General features: G+C 44.8%; 1 protein-coding gene across 3 annotated transcripts in view; it reads right to left on the bottom strand.

The window, feature by feature from the left end:
- Positions 1–7,315: 7,315 nt before the first annotated feature.
- The window catches only part of kcnh5b (potassium voltage-gated channel, subfamily H (eag-related), member 5b), a 96,888-nt gene continuing 79,749 nt past the window's right edge, over positions 7,316–24,454 (bottom strand). The window contains exons 13-14 of one of the 3 annotated variants that reach the window (XM_041060509.1): positions 9,240–9,447; positions 7,316–9,161 (exon numbers count right to left, since the gene is read on the bottom strand). In XM_041060509.1, the coding sequence (XP_040916443.1) occupies positions 8,359–9,161; positions 9,240–9,447 (1,011 nt within the window). In that variant the 3' untranslated portion in view covers positions 7,316–8,358. Of the gene's footprint in view, positions 9,448–24,454 lie in introns of all 3 variants that reach the window. The other 2 variants (XM_041060510.1, XM_041060508.1) reach the window with 2 other exon arrangements.

The raw sequence follows: 24,454 nt of genomic DNA, 5'->3' as shown, positions 1-24,454 counted from the left end.
TCTCATTCTCCAACATTTCGTTAACTTCAGCAAATGAAAGAAGCTCACAGATCTCTTCTCCTCTAATCACTGATATTAAATGAGTCATGCAGCCGAATCTGCACTGAGAACAATCCTGATGAATAATAAATAGAGTTGGTAATGGCTTTTTCATGTGGTTACTGTGAGAAATGAAAGAGTTTTGTTGAGTCTGAAAGACAAAGATTTTCAATTATCTAAAGTAAATGATGTCTGTTTTTTAATAAACAGGTCAAAGCTACGGGAGCACAGCTACTTCTGACATAAAATCTCTACATTTCAGTTATTTGAAGATTAATTTTTCTCAGTAATTTTACCTAAAATGTACCATATGCACTATCTTTGCATTTGTTGTTGTTGTGACGTTGTTCAGGCTTTGAAAAAAGCTGTAAAATACTGAGTGAAACTGCCTCTAAAAGGCAGTTAGCTAAAATGTTAACACCTACATATCATGATTGACACTAAAAAGGAGCAATTCTGGAGCAAATGAGCTTCAAACGCACCGTAGCTTCGAACTGCAGTAACTCAGAGCCTGAAATTGTGTGAGAAAGCCTTTCACACTTTCACTTTTCACCAACAGCAATTAAATATGTTTTCCCAGAGAATGTGCCGGCACACCCTGAGCTGACTGGTGTCAGTTTGGGTGAAAGAGTGCGTCTCCTCCTCTCTGTTTTCAGGAGCAGTGAGGAGACGCTAATGGAGATAAGCATGTGCTTCATCTTGGCACTAAAATGCGGCTCGGCTTTAACTTCTGCAGACAGCGGAGGCTTCATGTGTCCAGGCAGAGCCGCAGGTGGGCGGGCTGGAGCTGCAGCAGAGTCTTGACAGGCTAATTTCTCCTCTTTGTTTCCTTTGGCTCGCCATCAGCTCTCACCATCCACGGGAAACTAACCGTGATAATTCTCCTGTCTGCCTGTAACTGGCCGTGGAGATTCAAAGCCTTTCACCACAAACGGTCCCTGATGTCAGAGAAACGCCTGATTGGATTATTCGACAGATTAATGGACGGAAAAGCAGGCAGATAATTAACTACACCCAAAAAAAAAAAAAAAGTGGCTTCAACCTTTTTCCAAATGCTGAAGCAACACAAATCGCAGCAGTGACTCCAACACTCAAAGTCTGTAAACACCTCAAAACTGTCAAAGTACCATAATGAGATTCTGTGGCATTAAACTGGGACTAAAGATGATTTCATATCACACTGATCCTCTTAGAAAGCAGCAGCCAGGAGCCTGTAATATGAATTCTGGTCACAAAGACAGAGAGAAATAGGAAAAGAGAGAATGAGGGAGGAAAGGGAAGAGCCCGCGAAGAGGGAGAACAATGAATATTACCAAAGGTGTCCAGGAAGGTTAATCTGCGGGACACGACGAACAGTACGAGGCCTGAGGTTTTCAAAATCTGTGTCTGACTTGTGACACGGCTCTTAATGTGATAAGAAGTGGAACCTGTAGAGAAACTCCAGCTGTCAAAGCTCAGAAATTAGTGAATGAACTCAGACTTTCCACTTTAGTGCAGTTAATTCTCTGTTTTCACATTAACTTCTCGTCTGCGTGACTCTCTGTGCGATTAAAAGGTAAAAGAATAAAACGCCAACATTAACATTTTCAAGGAAATCATTCGTGTCTTTTGTGAAAATGTGACTTTTTCGGTTTGTGAATATTCGTTTTTTTACTTACAGGCCAGCACAGCTCGTGAGGTCAGGTGGAGGTGAAGAGCTTTCCTGCAGCACAGAAAGTTCTCCTCTTGTTGTTTCAGCTCCTGCTGGGTGCCAATACAGATCAATAAACCTGATTGATTACTTAATGCCTCTTTCGGAAACCGAGTGCAGAGGAAGCTGTTTCTAAAAACAGAAAGGGAGAGACAAAGACAGACAGGAAGCCCAGAGAGAGTATCCCAGACGGCTGTTTATTATTCTGACACTACAGTTTAGGTGTGCAACTGTAAAACAATACATGAGTCAGTGTGGGATTTCAGTGCGGCTCCAAACCATTGCTTTAACAAAAACAGTAGAAATTGATAACATTCCAGTAGAAAAGAGAGAGAAGCTTTTCCTAAAGGGCCCCGTTTATTAAAATCATCCAGAGTTTTATGAGCAAATCTGAGCTGAAGCTGAGACTGATGAAAAATTAATCCTGTTGAGAAAATTCTGCAGGTCGCGTCGTTTTCTGAGAGAAGTGAAACAATAAAAAAAATCCTATCACTACCCAGGAAATGACTTCCATTTCTTGTAGCATCATCTTCAACACAATTTGTGGAATCGAATCAAGCCAAAGGATAATTTTAATAAATGAAGCCCCTCGGCCGTGCCTGCCTGTCCCCAAAGAGGTGGATTCATGGTGTCAGTCAGTCGGCACGACGCAGACTGACTGTACATCATCAGCATGCTGAGGAGAGAGGGATGGAGGTATAGAAGGTGGAGATCAAAGGGGTGGGAGGGGGGAGTGAGATGGGCACAGAGAGAGAGAGGAGGATCAGAGGGGTGAAGGTGGAGGATAGAGAGGAGGACTTAGAGGAGAAAGAACAAGATGTAGAAAAAAGGAGGAGGTTTTCAAAGAGAGATGAGACAGAGGAGGACGTCCTACCAGGTTCAAGACGGAGAGAGACCAAGAGAAAGAGAGAAAGAGAGAAAGAAAGAAAGAGCAGAGCAGAGAGAGAACCAGGGTGGGTAGGGTTTGTTTTACATTCAAGTGGCAAAGCTGAAAAAGCCTGTGCTGAAAAGTGTGTGTGTGTGTGTGTGTGTGTGTTCATATAGAAGAGGACGAGCTCTCTGCTGCCTGTGTCTCCACACAACCTGACAAGTCGTAAAGTTTCGGGCGAGTTCCCCGACAGGAAAACTCTGAAACTCGAAACCTGGTTGGAGCCGTCGGGGGAGTCTCCTGTCCTGCACCTCAAACTGCTGCGAGAGCAGTTTTCTTCCGTCTTATATTTGAAAAGAGAATCGCTGTACTGCAAATCTAAAAATGTGGATTTTTAAAAGCAAATCTTACCCAGTCGTAGATTTAAACGTCAGTCACAGCTCAGTCTGAAGAACCGCTGCGGCACCAAAAACCTAAAACGGCCCCATGTGTCACGCTACTGCAGACGTTTGGAGCCTGGACGGCACCACCAGTGTAAACAGGCAGTGTTTGATTCATATTTAAATAATGCATTATAAAAATAATAAGTTAATGATAGTTTTTATTATTCTGTAAATGATCGGTTAATAACTGGGAACACAACAGCTGGACGACTGCAGCTCCAGCTGTTGCTGTGTGGGCTGGAAACTGATTCAACATCTTCAAATGAAAGTGAAAATAAAAGCAAACTGTAAACATTAAAGCAGGAAACTAACTGTGAGATGTGATCTGAAATGCAGGCAGGTTATTTAAATCGCATTTTATTTAACTGACCACATTTCCAGGTGCTCCGGTGTTCCCTCTGAAGCTGAACTCTGAGTCCAGGCAGAGCAGCAGGGACACAGAAAACAAAGATAATTTCATCTGTTACAGAAAGTGGGAATTAAATGTTACAGATACTTTTGCCAACTAGATCTAAGCAACCAGACATTGTTGCCTACTTTTTTTTTTTTTTTTAAATAAATCTTTGAAGGGAGAATCATGCAGAAGATCTCCTGTGGTAAGTTCGGGGTTTTCTCAAATCTACGTTCTGGTTTCTGGGTCTGATCAAGCCACTGGTTCTAAAGCCAACATGTTTTCATTCTTTCTTTCTTTCTATGCTGTTTTGTTGACATGTATTGGATTCCTGTGTAACTCTGAAAGATCGTACAATTAATTTGATCATTTCCATGTTTTAAAAGTTTCACAGTTGCAGAAAAACTCTTTGGGAGTTGTTCCACCAGAGCGACAGTTAGATTCCCTCTACCATTTCTCGTCCTGTATTGTGGCTTTTTGTTTTTGTTAGGTTTAATCTTCAGCTCCATCGTGATATGATCTGTATTGCCAGGCCACTAGCTGCATGAATCAGACCGAGCATCTGCAGATATCTTTAAAAGGAAAAATCCATCTTAGATAATCTTATCAGGTCTAGAGAGACACATAAATCTCTGATGTTTGGTGCATTCTGGGAGTTGTTTTGTAATTTATGTTTTTGCTGCATCCAGTGTTCCTCCAGCATAAGGAAACGATATCCTGGTTTCCCAAAAAGCTTTTAACGTCTCCCAGAGAAGAGACTCTGCTGCCAGATGAGACAAAGCCAAGTGTGTTGACTGCGACTATGGATTAACCTGTCTACGATAGAGGTCTGACAAAGGTGACCCGGTGTAAGATGTATAAGAGAGGGAGTTTAATTTCATCAAACTCTACGGAAAATACAGAACCCAGTTTGATAGAATGACGTCTGTGTGGGGCCAGTTATCTATAGCAAATGAAACTAACCACCTAAACCCAGTCTGTTCCTGAACAGACCGGGTCTTGATTACTGGGAATCCACTGGGAAAACCTCTACTGGAAATCATTCTACGTTTCATGCAGTTTAAATAAGGGAAAAGAGGTGAAGCTCTACATGACTCATGACGCTGAGAAAATATTGTTTTTATCACATTATATCCAGTAATTATCTTTATTTGTTTGCCAAAAGCAAACGGAAGGTTTTCTGTTTCAGTCTGTTGTTGATGTTTGACCTGAGGGGGGCGCCAAAAAGTGGCCTGTTTAATAGGAACATGCTGATATTTAGCAAAATTAGAATCAATCCCTAATGTAAAATACAACTGAAGCTACGTGAATTTGGTCGTTTCTGGTCGTGTTGTTGGAAAAAGAAAAGAATTTTGACCTGTTGGTGATGCTGCACCATAAAACTACACAAGCTTGATCCAGGTCCGGAGCACTGCAGCTGGACCTCTGCCGATCTCAGCATCCCTCCACTGATCCCTGTGTGTTTCAGAGGGGGTCGTTGGACTCACTGATTACATTCAAGGCACGAACAGGATCGGCCTTTGTCTACCCTCGGGTCGGGGTCTGTTCACGGCTCCCGGGTCGTGGCTGGAGGAGATCAGAGAGACCGCCTCAGATTCCTCATCTGAATCTGTCCTGAACTGGTTTTATGTTTGTTAACCACATCTGTTTCTGTATAATTTTTCTTTGCTGTTGTTGTTGTTCTTGTTGTATTATTTCTTTGTAAAGAAAAATAAAAGTTATTATTACATGAAAACTCACGAGTCATCAGGATTCATCCACTGAGGAAAGTCTTAGACTGACCGACTCATGCTTTGCCTAAATAGTTCAAAGGTTCATCTACAGTAGATTTTCTGCAGCCCATCATCTGGTAAGTTTAGAAGGAAATAATTAATAACTGATATCTCGTCTTATCTACACAAGCAAACAAACCCTCAGTCCCTCAGACAGATATATTTGCAATAATTCCCCTACCCTGACGTGCCTATTGACACTATGTACTGCAGAACAATAAAAGTCCATCAGAATCAGCTTCTTTACAGCTGTAAGAGAATCACATGTTGCATAGCTTTGCACGATATTCGCTGTAAGTGACGTGTCAGTGAGAAGAGATATGAAGCGTACTGGCATGTGCTGCTCTACAGTAGCAACCATCATCAGAGCATCAATCCAAGGGGCCAAACTGCCTGAAGCTGCTGCTGAGCTGCCCCTGAGCAAGGCACTTACCCCTGATGCGTGCAGGGGATCTGCTCGGTGGCCGACAGCACAGACAGAGAACGAGGGCTGTGAATGTGAAGCAGGTCGGTGCAGAGAACAGGCCTGTGTGCACAGGATGAAACTCCCGTTTAAATAAAACGTCCTCATTTGCACAACAGAAGCCGTTAAAACCGAATTCTTCCCAAAATGTTCTGATTAGCATCAGGTGACAGAAATCTCATCTTCATCTGGTGTGATTTTACACCAATTAGCATTACAAAGTTCATTATGCTCATCATTTTCCAGTCTGCTGACAGCAGAGAGACACGGATCAGAGCCAGTCAGCATGTTTTACAGCCGGGATGGAAAACACACATGCTGAAATTTGCAGTGCAGCGAGTGGTTTGATGGAAAGTTTCAAAAGCCAGAAAACTGGAAACGACGACAATGTTTTGTTTTAGCTTCCACGTTTTTCTGAGATGGAAAAACTCTTCACAAACAGGCTGTTTTCTCTCGCAGCTGGGATCATTAGAGACAGGTTTTCAAACGCACTGACATTTAGCTCTTTGATTCTTGTTTAATGCACTCCTTCTGTATCTATGCTGGGATCAGACCACACAGTATCTGACACTGGGTCATCACGAAGAGATCTGTGACCGACCTGCGTGACACGCAGAGGTGATCGAGCGGGAAACGCCGGGGAAGACGCATCGCCACGCTCCAAACAAAGGGTCCGATCAGCGAGCCCCCCTCTGAGGACTGTGCAGTGTCACGCAGGACGTCATAGATGCTGGGGAACCAATCAAACACTCGTTTTTTTTTTCATCATGGTCACGTGAAGTGTTAACACTAATTCTCTCTTCTCTCAGCTCGTTTCTGCTGGACTGGGTCACTCTGTGTACTCTGATCCTGGCATTACACTCAGAAAGACGCGTTGTTTGCATCACCGCTCTCTGCATCACAAACCCAACAACAAGTCAGAGTCCAGCGATGAACGGACGTACTGCACTGTCAAAAACAGCACGCTCCAGCTGAGGTGCTCACATCCTGCGTTCATCCTGGTGGCCTGGAGGTTTACGGTGCTGACTGTGACCCCCCACGTTCTCTGCAGCATGTCGCCCCCCATCTCTCTCCCGCATCTCTCTCCCAGAATGCACCTAGCTGTTTACTTATCCAAGAGCTAATAACCTCCAACGTGGCCACCAGGAGGCGTGTCACATGACCTGAACCCTCTGAAACCACATTTGGCTGGTGAATCCTTTGTCCCACATCAGCCTGTCTTCTGCCACCTGTCCATTCACTCACACTGTGGCAGCGGAATACAGCAGCAAAGACCTGAATCTGGCTGCTGAGGCTTTCACGACGGCTACTGTCCATCCGTGTTCTGCCTTATTCTCCTTATTCCGCCTTATTAAATATGATCATGTGTAGCACGGGATGGGTGCTGCTGAGACGCCGTCACACTGTGCATGTGGATGCATGTGTCTCTGTATGCACACACACACACACACACACGCATATATGTACGCACTCTGGAGCATAAAACTACTCCTCTGCATGCAGATTTAGAAAACCGATATCATAAAAAGTACAGTATTCCATTTTTTATTACTGGAGCTTTTTTGCTGCGAAGCTTCTGTCCTTAATGGAATTCAGAGCGGGCTTCAGAGAGAGGCTCGCTGGTTAAGACTGTCGTGTGTGGTGCTGGGGCTGTGGGATTACATGTCACTGTGCTGAGTGGACTTTTATGTGAACTAAACTCTGTGTTATTTCCCCAAAGCCTTCTTGTCATCGCAGCTTTACCCAAAGTGCATTCTGCCATCCCTGATTCATGCAGAGCAATGGAACCAAAAAAAAAGAAAAAAAAAAAAAAGAAAAGCAACTTCCTTCATTCAAAGACATGATAACAAAAAGGTACGATATTCAGAATATTCTAGCGGCGTACCCGAGCAATGCATAGACACAAGGATTCTAACAAAATTACCATTTAAGGGTTTACCGGACATCAAAATGAGGCCAAGGACATTTCTGTAATCAAAAATAGAAATTATCATAAGAAGCAAAATCACTAACTGATATAAAAAGATTCACCTCAAACCAGAAACTTCCCTCCCTGTGTGAGGGGATGCTGCCTCTGCACATACGGAGGCTGAGGTGAGAGCAGAATCAAACTTCCTTTTCATCTCACAGGCAAAAACGAAAAAAACGTCATTCCTTTCGATTCCTCTATTTATAAATAACCCATGCACGATCCCTCTGCCAGTAAACCCTTTTCCTTATTTAATGTTTATAGTGCTACCAGTATGCAAACCCTGAATGTCCACATAGTAAATTATCAATGAAAAATATTCATATGTACAGTGTAGCTCAATAAAATGTCTCTTTAAATTCCATTTGCATGCAGTCAACTGCATAATATACAGGCAATAGGTACGTTCAGTTGGTGTTTCTTTGGCAGGCCAGAATCCAGCTGGACATGCATAGAGAGGTATGTACAATCAAAAAAACGGGATCCGGGTCCTTGTGGAGCGTGTGGACACTCACACGACCCGGGGACAAAAGTCAATGTGCAAATGTTAAAGACGTTTTTTTATCTTAGAGAACTGAGACCAGTGGCGTAACCGAATCAGACGGGGCTGCAGACGCCAAAAGGAGCGTAACCTTGAACTGATCGTGGTGATGGTCGTCGAACAGTGCGCCATGTGACCACTGTTATTCCAGCACACACTCTACACCACTGGTTTAGCTCTCTTCAGAGACCCTCGTCCTTCTCAGAGTCTGGAGACACAGGCCTGGAAACGGTGAAAATGTCCTGACGTTGTATTTTGGTTTTGGGTGTGGTGGAGGCAGACGGCGGCCCCGTCGACAGTCGCCTCTTGTCCGACAGCAGTTTGATAATTTCGGCTACCTGACTCTCCAGGGCGCCCAGACGGCCTCCCAGAGTCTGGATGTCCTCCCGGAGCTCCAGGCGGGTCTCGTGCAGCGTGGCCTGCAGGGCCTGCTCTGGGATGGGACAGAAAGGGTGAGGAGACCCCGCTCCTCCGGGGAGAGGGCTGTGCAGGAGGGGGGTGACAGCAGCGGGGGTCCGTGCCTCCCCCGCCCGGTCGATCCGCAGCTCGCTCTTGGTGATGCCACTGTCGCAGGAGTCCGTCTTGCGTAGAGGGTTGTTACTGGACATCCCGCCCTCCTCTACACCCCCACCCCCCCCTGCTTCCTGACCTTTACCCTCCTGAGAAAGCATCTCCACGGAAACAGCCTTGACATTGTTGTTAAGGCCGTCCTTCCTGGCGTCCACCGGGGCCATGTTATTTTTCAGGCGCATCCAGCCGCTGGCCCTGGGGGCCGGCTTCCCCATCACTGGGCTGGTGCTGACTTTGACCCTGACGGTTTGTTCCCCTCCCCCTCCAGCAGCACTGGGCTGCAGCTCCATGATATCACAGTTGTTCTGCTTGGCGGGAGGTTCGCCGGGATGGCTGTACGCCAGGGAGCTCTGCATGGGCGTGACCTGGGACACGGTCAGCACGCTGCTGCTGGGCGGGGCCCCGTTCTGCATGGAGGAGTGGGGCCGCTGCAGGCTGAGCGGCAGAGAGTGCTGCAGGCTGGAGTGGCTGAGCTGCAGGCTGTGGGGGTGCAGGTGCTGGTCCACCTGCAGCTGGTTCTTCTCCAGGTCCAGCTGTGAGGCGGCAGACGCTCCCTGGTTGCGCAGCTCCTTCTGCTGCTTGAACTTCTGGAAAAGCTTCCGGACCGGGTGGTCCTGCGGGATGGTGAGCTGCACCTCGTTCTTCGCTCGCTGCCTCTCCTCTTCCTCCTTCTTCACCTCACTGATCTTGCGGAAAATTATCTACAAGGGAAACACGAGAAGAAGAAGAACAAGCTGCTTATCAGAACACTTCTCCTTTCATATGAATACTATGAATAATAATCCTCTCTCTCTGGTGTTCTCCGCCAACTGTTGCACATTAATCACTGGAGATAAAGCCTTTTTCTACAACAATGAGAAAAAAAGAAAGATTTATTATTATGGAAATCTCTCAGTCTGTCTTAACCTTTTCACTCGAGCACATTTTCTCTGCAGTGCACTCAGGTTCTGAAAAGTCTCGCTGGCTTCTGGAGATCCGTGTTAAATTATCCATCAGTGCTCCTACACCTCCCCCTGTATTATTCAGTCTAAGTCTGGCGCCAGGCTCTCTCCCGGCTCCCCTTACGCACTAATTACATTGGGAATGACAGAAATCCCTGTCAGGCAGGCAGCCATCCAACTGCCGATCCAAGTGTTATTCTTAGTTAAAATGATAACGCTCCCAACGGATGGCAACCTGAGTCGATCTTTGAGGAATTGAGGGGAGTCGCCCACATCGCTGTCCATCCATAATCTACCCAACCGACCATTTTACCCCCTAAACTGCCTCCTTTCATCCATCCACACTTCCTGAGAGCCGAACCGAGCGGAGGAGGAGGGGGAGGCAGAGACGCCCCGTAATCATTTTAAATCTCCACAGCTTCCTGCAGGCAAAACCTGGAAGATTAACACTTTTAATTAAATTAACTGTGATAAGTACAGTGTGGTTTGATGAAAAGTTATTACTGGTGTTTATTTTTTACTCGTCTCTTTCTGAGAACAACAAAGAGTCCACTGTCTGCTGAGCTGGTGATGCTGATGTGACAGGATCAAACACCATGAACCTCCATTAACTAACTTCACTTTCTATTAACCTGAGGACCTACAGCTCCGGTCTGTTCTCATGTCAAGAACCAAAATGCATCTGACACAAGCGTCTCACATGTCACGTCTGACTGATGGAAGTTAGTGCAGAGTCCTTTCTTCATATGAAACAAACCAAACTCTATCTTTAATTCAGAAAAGCTGAATTTTCTTAAAAAAAAAAAAAAAAAAGAAGACGAAGTGTTTTTCGCTTCCACTGAAAAATTTAAGCAACTGAAAACTTTTCTGAAAATGTTCATTCTTGGGAGATCATGTGACTTTCCTGTCAGCTAAATGAGCGCTCAGTCTCCGCTCACGATGTCTCGCTTGCTTTGGGACGATTCTGTCCATGTTACTGGTAATAAGGACAGAAACTGTCCGGCGGACGGCTCATCATACTGCTCCGACAAATGGGCCTGACAAAACCTGTGACAATGACTGACGTCTACTGCAACACCGGGACAGCTGCCCCCACAGGGACCATGAGGACACCTGAAGATCATTTCCCACAGTCACACAGACACACACACACACACACACACACACAGGGCAAATACGATTTATCCAGTAAATGTTATTGGCTTTTAGCAGGTGCTGATAAAACAGTCTCCACTCAACGTTCTCTCAGTCGCTCGTTCTTCATCAGAAACTGAAGTTCGCTCAGTTAGAGCTGGAGCTGTGCTGGTTCACACTCCCCCATTATTTAGGTCACCTGTAGGACGTTGTAGGACAATCTCCACTCATTACACACTGAATGGTGTCACAAGAACTTCACGAGAAACCAAACTCCACCATCCTCACTTTTACTTTACTGATTCAGCCGAACTCCAAACAACAGCAATCAGCTTTTCTGTCTGCGCGTTCCATTTTGTTCATGTTTAATCTCTGCCTGCTCTTGGCAGCCGCTGCTGACTGATCGAGCTGGAGGAGGATCCCCGTTGTGAAGCAGAATGATGCTGCAGATTTATTCTCTGCATATTCTATTCTCTCAGGACTCGTCATCGCAGCCTGTCTGACAGTCCCGGTCCTCGCTGACGTCCCTCTCTCCGTTCCCTGACCTTCACCGCTCGTTCTGAACGCTGTGGTCCAGTTTGTCTCAGACTGTCGACCTGGACCCATCGTGCCAAACTCCACCCGCTCGGCCGTGGACTCAGACCTTCTCCTCTGTGCCTCCATCACACAGAAACACTCTACAACTCCCTGCTCTCACATGTGGACTCAGAGTAACAGGCTTTCCTCCCAAGCCTGAAGCTTGCAGGCGTGTTCGTATACTCCGCTCTGATTGGGCAGATTTTCCTTCTGTTGTTGTCACCACACTGGAGAACTGGCTGTTCCAGGCAAGGTGGTATTTTTGACACCGCTGGATATAGGCCAGTGTAGCAGAGTCAGTGATGCCACTTGCCATTGTTCACCATTTCTCAAATTCTCATCACTTCCCATCCTAACATTGTGCTGTCTGCTGTGTTCAGCTGAGCTGTGATTAGCTCCACGTAAAAGTGGGTCTGAAATGAGCAAATACTTTTGTGATTGTGAGCGATTTGTTGCAGTTATTTACTGACATGGACAGATGCAGACAGATGTGGATCCATGAGGAGCAAACTGTAAACAGTCAGATCCATCACTGTAAAGACTTTGGCCGTCTGTCAGAGTCTTTAAAGACGCTACAGAAAATCAGTTGGCGTTGCAGTAATAGTTGGCAGAGCAACGCATCTTAAAGCTCTTCACAATAAGAGCTTTGACCTTGTGGCACCGAGTTGAGCGGCCTGGCTCATTTCTCACATTCAGCCTAATTTCTGCTGACCCAATTATTCTGTCCCTCTGTCCCTCTGTCCCTCCACCCCCCTGTCCCTATACGGAGCCTCGCTCACGGTCTGAAGCGAGGTGAGCGAGGGTCAGCGGTGAGCGGGAGCCACGAGCAGTGGCTGCTGAATGCATCTCTCTCATCAGTGTCTGAGAGGTGAGACGCTGTAAGAGAAGGTGAGGCGGATAAATGGCTCCTCAGCTGAACAGCTGTCATATTAACACACAGGTTACTGTGAAAGCTTCTGTGTAATTACTACAAAGATCATCTGAGCAGCATAACAAACCCATTTAATGACTGACTGGTTTTACCTTTAGATGCATAATAGAAAGTTTGAAGTGATGAATCACATTATATCATATCAGTAACGTGTAAGATCTTTGATGATATAAAACCTTTTTTAGGTTATTACCTGAATAGGTTATGAAATTAGGTTGCATTATAAGTTATTGAATACTTGGTAAAGGCCTCGTGTTAATCAAAAGATTTATTCATCTCCAGCAGAGAAAATACTGGATTTGATTTCCTCCTCCTGTGAGTAATTTACTTCTCTGAGAGGCTTTTTAAAAGCTGGATAACATCTGTTCACCGGCAACGTGTCTGAGTTCATGATGTTTTCAAATAGCTTCTCTTTTTCACAACATCTTATCTCTGTTAAAGGTTTTCCTCTGTGGCACATGCAGGCAGATTGGCCTAAATACTGTACAAAAACATTTCCCACAATTCACTGTGCCCTCACTGGGTTAAACGTTACTCAGCATGGGTTAACAAAAGGCAGAAGAATCAGCTGGAGCTGTTTGAGTTGGGGGGTTGTTTGGTTTTGGTTTTGCCCTGATTCATGACCAAATCCTGGTTTTCAGCACTGAAAAGTTTAAAATACATAATTTTACTCTCTAAAGAAATCTACTCTACTCACTATGTTATAGATAAAATCAAGTGGTCAGACTATTTCCTTTTATTTTTCTATCATAATAATCAGTTCGGTTTGTTCTTGGTGGACGTATGAGCTCTACTGAGTGCCATTCTAGTTTATTTTATCTTCACTTTGGTTCTAGTGTCCATGTAGGAAATACATTAAACTGGGAAAATGGAACAAACATCTTAATTAGAAGGAAAAAACACTTCTCTGAATATAAAAATTCAGCCCTGCGCAGCCTGAAAAGGCTAAATATTCTTCTGGGTTGTTCTCATCTCAGACAGCAGCAGTAACAGCACAGGACAGAAGATAATGCTGTAGTGTAGGCGCACAATAACAGGCCAACAAAACCTCAAACCTCCATCACAGACAAAAACAAACCGCAGTTATGTAACAGACGCTTCCTGCGAGCTCGTACACACCTTCGTCCTCCTGGGCTTTTTTTTTTTTTCAAATAGTCACTGAACAGTAAAGGATGTGCCACCTTAAAAGATGCCTGACAGCGTGCGTGCGTGTGTTGGACGGACGGATGATCCCAGGAGAAAAGTCACAGGTATGAAACCTGCAGCAGCAAATGTAGCATCAAACTGTTGATTCATTTTCTGCTCATTAACAAACCAATTAATCAGCTACAGCCTCAGCATCGGTCTGAGGGTCAGCAGGTAACTGTGAGCACTGCAGTGTCCTCCTGTGTCCTCCACACACACATCCGAGGACACAGGAAGTCCACCAGAAATAACACAGTCCCAAACACACACCACCTGTCACAGAGACATGAGAAGACACTTCAGTTCTAATGATCAGGATTTTTCACTGGCCTCTTACTTCATGTCGCTTTTCACTGTCTGTAATATTTTCTTTAAATGCGTCAGTGAGTAAATTCTCTCCTGCACCGGCTCCAGAACCGAATCTCACAGAGACTCGGATCCAGATTCACACATCACATGTCCATTCACTGATAAACAGCACACGTCTCACGCTAAACACTGGTTTTCCTTCGGTGAGCAGGCGTCTCTGTCAGGACAGAACACAAACCTGAGGGAGAACTGAATCTGATAAGAGTGTGATGTATTTCACAGTGATTAAATGTGAAGTGTATGGAACCACACACACACACACACTGATCTGCAAGAGATCCAGACCCGGATCTGATGCAGGTCTGTGGAATAAACCAATGAAATGAGTTTTGATAAATCAAACTGCCTCTCCTTGACTCTGTTTTAACCCTGTCAGGGAAAGTGAATTATGAATAAAGTTTATTTTTTATCACACCACTGAAAATATTCAGTGAAAAGCTCCTGTAAGCAAACATACTGATGAATCACAGACTGAACTGTGTGCTGCTGATCTTCAGACTGTCAGAGGATCTGAGCCACACTCACTTAAAGGAGCTGCTGTTACTGGTTTGCTAATTTAATTTACTTCTAATTAATTAGGTTTATAATTGGATTAACTCATAATTTACATGCACATCAGCATATCAGGCGCATAAACCCAGAGCTCAGCTGCTGGTTTTCATTCCAGGCTTCTAATTAAGGTCTGATTACACCTGAGGAACCAGGTGAAAGTAATTAACTGGCTGACAGAACCAGAGAAGCAGCGGTTCTCCTCGTGTTAAGAGTCTGGGCTTTTGAAAAGCTTGTTGGATTTCAGTAACTGTGGCGTGAGCAGGTGTCAGAGGCAGAGAGCATGAGCTGGGTCCCTCCTGCTGGGCCGACTGGTAAACCTGTTCAGACACTTTAACTGGAAAAACTGGAGTGGAACTGGTTCCTTCACACGTGACAGCTGTTGGTTTGTGTTTTGTTTTTTTAAACCAGTTTAATGGCAACATACAGAAAGATGCAAATGAATATTCCTGGTTTGTATGTGGAGAATTGTTAAACTTGAATAGCTCTGTAATCTTAAGACCATGGTTATGTTTAATTTAAAAAAAACTACGTAGGACAAAGTTAATTCAAAGAACTGTTCTTCTGCCTTTAGCATCTGTGATACATGGATTTTAAATGAAGCTGTGTGCTGTGAAGCTGTGTGCTGTGAAGCTGTGTGTTGTGAAGCTGTGTGCTGTGAAGCTGTGTGTTGTGAAGCTGTGTGCTGTGAAGCTGTGTGCTGTGAAGCTGTGTGTTGTGAAGCTGTGTGTTGTGAAGCTGTGTGCTGTGAAGCTGTGTGCTGTGAAGCTGTGTGCTGTGAAGCTGTGTGCTGTGAAGCTGTGTGTTGTGAAGCTGTGTGTTGTGAAGCTGTGTGTTGTGAAGCTGTGTGCTGTGAAGCTGTGTGTTGTGAAGCTGTGTGCTGTGAAGCTGTGTGTTGTGAAGCTGTGTGTTGTGAAGCTGTGTGTTGTGAAGCTGTGTGTTGTGAAGCTGTGTGCTGTGAAGCTGTGTGCTGTGAAGCTGTGTGCTGTGAAGCTGTGTGCTGTGAAGCTGTGTGTTGTGAAGCTGTGTGTTGTGAAGCTGTGTGTTGTGAAGCTGTGTGTTGTGAAGCTGTGTGCTGTGAAGCTGTGTGTTGTGAAGCTGTGTGTTGTGAAGCTGTGTGTTGTGAAGCTGTGTGCTGTGAAGCTGTGTGCTGTGAAGCTGTGTGCTGTGAAGCTGTGTGCTGTGAAGCTGTGTGTTGTGAAGCTGTGTGTTGTGAAGCTGTGTGTTGTGAAGCTGTGTGCTGTGAAGCTGTGTGTTGTGAAGCTGTGTGCTGTGAAGCTGTGTGTTGTGAAGCTGTGTGTTGTGAAGCTGTGTGTTGTGAAGCTGTGTGTTGTGAAGCTGTGTGCTGTGAAGCTGTGTGCTGTGAAGCTGTGTGCTGTGAAGCTGTGTGCTGTGAAGCTGTGTGTTGTGAAGCTGTGTGTTGTGAAGCTGTGTGTTGTGAAGCTGTGTGTTGTGAAGCTGTGTGTTGTGAAGCTGTGTGCTGTGAAGCTGTGTGCTGTGAAGCTGTGTGTTGTGAAGCTGTGTGTTGTGAAGCTGTGTGTTGTGAAGCTGTGTGCTGTGAAGCTGTGTGTTGTGAAGCTGTGTGTTGTGAAGCTGTGTGCTGTGAAGCTGTGTGTTGTGAAGCTGTGTGTTGTGAAGCTGTGTGTGAGCAGAGACGGGAGAGAAGTGACAGATTATCACGCCACAGATCCGGTGTGTCATCGTCTTTACACCACGACACATAAATCTAACAAAACAATTCCAGAGAGGTGGAAGTGACTTCAGCTCATCACCATTTGTAAAGAAGTAATTCTGCTCCTCAGCTCTCAGAATGCTTCATCAGTGTCTCGCATTAATACAGGAGGAGTCGTGATTGAGACACTGTTGTGTCCACGTGTCCCCACTTTGAAGAAAAAGGAAACAGATGAGAAAGTGGAGGAAAAGAGAAGAAGGATTCCAGAGTCACGATTCCAGTGAAATACGATGCTCATCTTATCAACTGATCATTACGAATATCTGCCAATCACATTCTCCTTATAACCTGAGCTCAATCAATCAATATCAAAATACGTTAAACTGTATGAACCCACAGGGTGAATAAGCACTAACAGTCACACATGCTCTTCTGTTTTACAGTGAGAAATTTTCTGCTTATGAATTATGTAACAAAACAACTGATTTAATTTATCTCCCTGTGAGCAGGTGTTATTCTGACGGGAGAACCGTGTTCTCTCTCCTGCTCTCAGCAGCTGCAGACAGCTGTGGGTGCAGAGGAGCTCGAAGCATCGTGGCACCAAAAAAAAAAAAAAAAATCTATTCTGGTCTCAGACTTCAAAGCTCTCGTTACAAAGATAGTTCAAACATAAAGTGGAGTTCAGCGCTGATAAAGAACGAGAGCAGCTGAGACAGAACAAATGCAACGTTATGTTTACGAGTCGCCTGAGTCGACGTCAGGCCTGTTTACATATTCAAGAGCGGAGCAGAGGAGTTTCACAGAGAGACACTGGTTGGGCTGAGTAATGTCTTCATTTTACTCAGGTCGTGATGTTCTGACCGGAGGGGAGGAATAACACAGAAAACATTACACGCTGGGCAGAAAGAACCTGAAGAGGAAGAAGGTGAGGAAGAGGAAATATTAGGTGATGTTTTATATAAAGCATCTCATATATGCACAGGACAGAGAACTGTCCAGTGTGTGCTTACACTGCACACCGTGCTATGGAAACACGATTTAATTACAAGCCTGCTAATAAAGCAAATTATTACATTTAAATATGGACACACACACACACACACAGACACACACACACACACACACACACACACACACACACACACACACAGACACACACACAGACACACACACACACACACACACAGACACACACACACACACACACACACACACACAGACACACACACACACACACACACACACACAGACACACACACAGACACACACACACACAGACACACACACAGACACAAACACACACGCACACACACAGACACACACACAGACACAAACACACACGCACACACACAGACACACACAGACACACACACAGACACACACACACACACACACACACATAAGTATATCCTGCACTATAGCTATGAATGAATAACACGAGGTAAAGGAGCAGGAAAAGGCAAAAAAAAAGAGGAATGGAGGGAGAAGATGAGAAAGAGGAAATATCACATTAAAAGCAGGAGGAAGAAATGCTGAGAGAGAAAATGAGAAAAAAGGGAAGAGGGAGATGAATTGCAGCAGCGTTGGGAGGAGCAGAAACAGAACAGGGGTAAAGATCGGCCTGAAGAAACAGGAAGGAAAGACATGGGTCAGAGAATGAAAAATAAAACTAACTCATGTTTGTTTTACAGTTTACTGGATGTGGTCAGACTGAGAGAGAGAGAGAGAGAGAGAGGGAGAGGGAGAGGGAGAGAGAGAGAGAGAGAGAGAGAGAACCAACCTGTTACAGACAGAATGGTCAGCTCTGGATGATGCTGTGAAACTCTGGATTATGTTCAGTGTCAGAGTTTCAGTCACAGTTATTGTTGGTCTCATGTTCACTCTGTCAAACATGAAGCTACGTCCAGCAGCTGCTTGGTTCAGCGAGACGTGAACACTGGAAGCAGGGGGAAGACAACAAGCCTGCTCCGTCCAAAGGTGAGACACTCCACCCACCATCAGGTCCACACTGACACTGACGAACACTTTACATCTCCTTCGTTTAAGCTTTAAAAGAGCTTAAATAAACAAGAAAATACCTCAGTGATATGGGATGAAACGAGGTGAGAGTGAAAAAGAAGTGGATATTATGCGGAGTATGGACAGAGCAGGAGAGAGGAGATTATTTCTGCCTCCTTATCTACCAAACTCGGTATCAAATATGGCCCCTGAGGAATCTGCTGCAAAGCATTGTGGGTCATGATTACCTCCAGCCTCCCTCTCTCTGCAGGCTTTTCATTTAGCTGTTTCCTCAGCTGATGTCTCTCTCCTCCATCACCCTCACTGTACCGTCCGGGAGGAAATCGTTCTCTTTTTTTTTTTTTTTACCGCTGATGGTTTGTTGTTTACGCAGAGCTGCCGGCGGTCACACGGCGCTCTCCCTCACTCATTCATCACTGTAATCGTCCGGCAGGAAGCGTCTGTGTGTGAATGTGGCGAGCAGGGCGTCGTGGCAGCACGCAGGAATGACAGAGGAGCCCATTAGAGAGGAGCGTGACTTGTTTGTGTAACAGGTCAGAGCAGAGCAGACCTGATCCACACGGTGACTGTGCTCCGGCTCAGACGGACACGCAGACGCTTTCATCATCACGTTTTTAACCCTCATTCAGACAAACGCTCAAACTAAAACAAGCTTCCACCAAACGGACGTGAGACTGTTTTATCAGCTGCTGTCCAGGATCCAGAAACAACTCTGAACCTGTGCTTTTTAAACCAACGTGGATAAGAAGAACATGAACATCTGTGATTTAATAACAGCTGGCAAACTCCACCTGCCGAGGAAGACCATGGGATGTGATCAAAAGCTCCAGAGGAGACACAGTGAGACACATGGAGACGACAACTCCACGACAACTGAGTCCTCCACAAAGGAAAAGTAGCCACAGCTTCGTTTGTATTTCCCGTTTTCCTCTATTTTTTATTTATTTTCTGATCCTTGTGTGTTTTCTTTTAACTTCACTGGCTGATGTCAAGGTGCATTTAGTACTGTCTCTAGAGCTTTCAACCATATCACATGATCTCCATCAGCAGATGTTCAAAAACATCTCCATCTACACAACAGCCACAACACAACGTCATGCAACATAATCAAAAGCTCCGCAACAACCACTAAACAGACCTTGGTTCAGCTGCTGTTGGTTGAGAATTATCCTTCAACCTTTCAACTAGTTTGGTTTTAACAACTTTGGTTATAATTTTAGCCATTTTTAAAAAAAACATTTCAGATTTTTAATTTAGACTTGCTAAAAGACACAGTGCAGCCTGAGGGCGTGAATAATTGTACGCTGTGTTTACACTGAAGTGTTTGGATGAGCAGATCTCTTCAGCCACAACAATGACTCTGTAAAGTCCGACCTTTCCTCTTTAAGAAGCGAATCTAAAATGGTTTGACTAAACTTCTGCCCTGATGGATTTAAACAGCAGAAAAAAAGAAACGACGCAGTCACAGGAGGCTCAGATGTTCATGGAGCCGGCGTTCACTTTGCAGCTGGCTGCAGAGTTAGAGTGTGTAATGTCTGCAGTCTCTTACAGTTAGGAGTTATTACACGCTTCAAAATACAGAAAATCGATAAGCGAGACACTTTTAAATGGACTCTTGATGAATTCAATCATTTTTCCATTTTCATTTTCACTTCAGTGTCAAATGAAAAGAGTTTAAAACCTTCAGTACGATCCTCACCATGATCGTGGGCCTTAAACACAAACAGAGAATATAATGTGATCTAAAACATCACTTTTGCAGCATTATGCTCACTGACCACATGTTAAACCGAAGCTGAGTGAGGAGAAGAAAGAGGCAGGAGCAAGATCACTAGAGCCATTTCCTGCTGAACTGAGTAAAGCAGGGGCAGAAGACAAGGAGGAGCTGTGCTGTGCTGTCCTGAGCAGTGAAGCAGGATTAAACAAAAGTTTAAGTAAATTATCCTTCAGAGTTTGATGCTGTTTGAGGTCGGGACTTTTTTCAGTTTACAGTCAGCAGGAATCTGCAGCATGTGCTGGTTTTCATCGTTCAGCTCCTGCAGGAAACACTGTAATCCAGTGTTAACCTCTGTAAATATCAGCCTCACTGTTACTGTTCAGTCTGTATCAGAGCTGTTTAAGTTGCTGCTGATGCAAAGTTTTCAGACAAACAGCTGTGAAAAGACGCTGTGCTCGACCTGCTCAGCAGGCAGACGCAGTTAGAGACCAGCTGCTCAACACAGCATATCAACTATTTCAACTTAAAAGATGATGATATATCAACGTCGTGTTCACACCAAAAAATCTGTAAATGCAGGTTAAAGCAGAGAAAGGATCGGGCGAAGGCTAAGAGTAGGTGAAACGTGTCCTGTTAAACGTCCACATGGTTGTTTCCCTTTGTTTAACAGTTACATTTCCCCTCCATTTACTTCAGTGGATGGTTGCAGCAGTGCATGCTGGTTGTCGACATGCCTTACCATCTAGCTGTAATGAAGGCCAGGTGTGTGCGTTCGTCCTTTTCCTATCTGACTCGTTACGAGGAAGATGAGAATCAAAGAGCGTCGTTCCACCTGACTCTGCAGGCTCTGATGTAAAAAAGAATTTCTGTAATTACCAGCAGGACGACTGCACGAAGCCAAAGCCAGCTCAGCACACGCAAACGCATCCAAACACACACACTCCCATCGGCAGCTGCCAAACAGCAGTCTGTCAAACTGTGTAAATTATGCAAAGTGCTCAGAGCAATAAAACATGATCTAACTGCAGTGGAGGCGTTTTTGCTTTTATCCCACATTAGCTGAAGATATGCAATAATAAAATGATTAGGTTTGCAGCAGCAGCAGAACGTGGAGGTGTAACAGCTCCAGCACCAGGAAGCAGGAAGCAGGATCCAAATACAGGCACAGCCGCTTGAGTTATAGGCGGTTTATGTAATTCAGAGATCAATAAATGGTCAGGCGATCCAAACAGGCTGACATATGTGGAGAGGCTGAGGCAGGTAAACCGGTGGGCACACGTGACAGGACTGATTATACCTCTGATCTGAGCGTCACAATCGGAAAGACAAGATGAGAGTGTGTTAACAGCCCGGTCCAGTGAGCGCTGACAGGCGGGACACAACGTTTTTACAGACGCAGAGAGGAGAGAACACGCTAAAGGATGATATGTTTACCTGTCCACAGTCTCCAGTGACATACTGACACACAGACATGAGACCTGCTGCAACTTCAGTTTCTAAAGAAGCAACATCAGCGTAAACTTTACAGCATGTTTGAAAGTTAGAACTCGACTTTTTGCTGTCTGAGGAAAACCTGCTGTGAGTCTTCAGCTGGTTCTGTTTATGAGGATGAAAACAAAGCGAAGCACACTGAAGGAACCACAGAGCACCAGATCCAGTCCCTCGTCACACTCGTCTCTGGAGACACTGGACGATGCAGGAGTCACCGAGACGGGTGGACGTCGAGTAGTCCCTCCAGAGCTGGTGTGGGAAGTTTAATCCTGGATACTGAGGGTGTGGGAGTGTGTGTGTGTGTGTGTGTATCTGTGTGATGTGTGTGTGTGTGAGTGTGTGTGTGATGTGTGTCTGTGTGTGTGTGTGTGCGTGATGTGTGTGTGTGTGTGTGTGTGTGTGTGGGTGGGTGCACTCAGTCCTGCACTTGATTAAATTATTTTTGTTGAGTTGTATTTTCTTTGACCAAAGTCACAGTTTCTGTCTCACACATACGCACACACACACACACACACACACACACACACACACACCAGCAGCAGTCAGAGTGATGGATAGTTGCTCGACCGGCTCACACAACAATAGCTGAACAGAAGGCTCTGAACTGGACCGCAGGCTCGCATGTGTCGGATCTGACTACGATCCTGCATCAATGAGAAAATGAAATAAGAATGAGAGCGAGCGACGGGAAGCGGCGGTGAGGGAGGAACATTACGGCTCTGTTCTGGCAGACATCGAAGGAGCTCATATCAGAAAGGTGCTAAAAATAGAAACAGTGAGCGAGAGACTGCTGGGCAGGAAACAACAGCACGAAGAGACAACATTTACTGACTTCAGAGAGGAAAATGGACTCAGATCTGCTTATTCCAGGAGACGCCATGGTCTCTAATCAACGTGAGGTAAACACACACACAGCGTCACTGCTAAATACTCTGACTATTAAACTGTATTGTTGTCTCCTTCGCAGAGGACTGAGCAGTGGGCAGTTCTCTGACACCAAAAACAAAGTGCAGAGGTTTTGAGAGCAACTCTTCACATCCACGACATACAACTGTAGATGGTCTGAATATAAACTGAGCTTCAGAAAACACAGGCACTCAGACACAACGTGAAAAAGAAAACAACTTCGAAATAACAAAATAAAAACAAAACAATCATGAAATGAAATTAGATGCTACTTAATTATTCCCATTTTAACTTCCCAGTATTATCATATTATTCATTCTCCATTATCGTTACCGTTAGTACGTATTTGACACCAGTATTTGGATGTAAGAACATAAGAAGAATTCTTGATATCATCACAGAGATACTTGTATAAATCCACTTCTTAATATTCTTTGCTGTTTGGCATTTCTGCGGTGCCTTTTCAACTTACTTATGAATATCAGACACCAGTATACCACACACACCACCACACACCAGTATACCTACACAGAGTATGAGACCACAGACTTACAGACTGGTGGTGGTTACAGGCTGCCTTCAAAAACCACAGCTGGTTAAACACATTGGCTTCCTGAGAACTGTACATCATAGGTAGATGTAATGAGAATCTACAATCATGGTAACGAGGCATGATCCTGATCCAACACACACACACACACACACACAGTGCTGTGTGTGTGTGTGTTCATGTAGATTGTTGACACACTTTCTGTCTCTTGCCCTCATGGCACATCACAAATGGACCTGTGGGACTGGGGGGGGGGGGTCTCCCCAGGTAATCCTGCCTGTCATTCCCCACACACACCCACACACACACACACACCCACACACCCACACCCACACACAGTCACCACGGGGTACCAAACTCAGAGGGAGTATACACAAACATGCAGTGAAGAATGACATTCAGATACAGCCTTGTTAGTGACGCCACACAGTTCACACAGTGTGCAGGTCTGTAACTCATTATTTTCATCGCTGTTCAATCCAACAAATGTTCTCACATCACTCACACAGATTCATTATTTACTTTATAAAGATCATATCTTTATATCAGTAAGAACATTTGTCTGGTATCGAATTTTAACTAAATGTTTGCAAAATCCAAAATCAAACAGCTAAAGCTTTAATTTTAATGTCCCCAAACAAAGTCAAATGAAAACAGAGATTTTAATCGATAAAACCATAACACTGAATTATTGCTACTATGAAAGTTATATAAATAAAAACACACTGAATCATCAGATCTGAAGCAATCAGCAAATGTTTGGTGTGTTTACAGGGCCTGTTGACAAACCTCTTAATCAACTAATTGTTTTGGCACTTGCAGCATGTGGGAATCAGAAACACACACACACACACACACACACACACTTTACTGCTGCAGCATTGCTGCTCAGAGAACAACATGTGGACTCTGCTGCGTCCACTTCTTTTAAGAGCGTGTTAGTTTTTCTCATTTCTGGAAACGAGTCCACAGAGAAAATCCTCCGTTGTCTTTCTCTCTGTGCAGAAGCTCCGACTCGACTCCGGAGAGATGAACGCAGGAGGAAGAAGTGGGCTACCTCTTCCTCTTTGCTTCAGCAATTCATTATTTACCAGACACAGAAGAGGAGAAGAAAATGAGACCGCGTGCACGGATGACTTGTTCTTCTCTCTGCTGCACCTCGTCCCTAATGCTCCTGTCGACTCCCTGCGGTCGACCCCACCTCGCTCAAACACACACGCACTTAACATATACACGTCCACACAGGAGCGCACACAGCCGCACAAAGATGTCCCCCTATAGGCACATATAAGACTCCGATACGCTTGAAAGCTCACATTCATTTAGACACACAGAACATCCACAGACGCTGTGGTGCACACGCACCAGGGCTTCACCCGCATTTTCCTGTTTGAGTCTGATCCAGCAGTTCAGCCCAGTGGTTCCTTTATTGAAATGTATTTATACAAATGATTTTTGTGCTTTAAATCTATTGAATCACCGAGACCTTCTGATGTATAAATTTCAGCCATAATTATGTGAAATACTGCAGCGTGGTCAGAAAATGAAAAGAAAAATAACAGAGGAAAAGAATCTAATTAAATTTCTGACTCTCAGCTTTAATTTGAGGGTTTAAGGACTCTGCTCTTTTCACACACAGAGTCCTGCAGCACGACATATAAGTAGAAT

Source organism: Toxotes jaculatrix, chromosome 17 (assembly GCF_017976425.1).
Source record: "Toxotes jaculatrix isolate fToxJac2 chromosome 17, fToxJac2.pri, whole genome shotgun sequence".
Lineage (NCBI taxonomy): Eukaryota > Metazoa > Chordata > Actinopteri > Toxotidae > Toxotes > Toxotes jaculatrix.
Note: the sequence above shows the minus strand (reverse complement) of the source record. Positions and strands in the feature narration are given on the sequence as shown.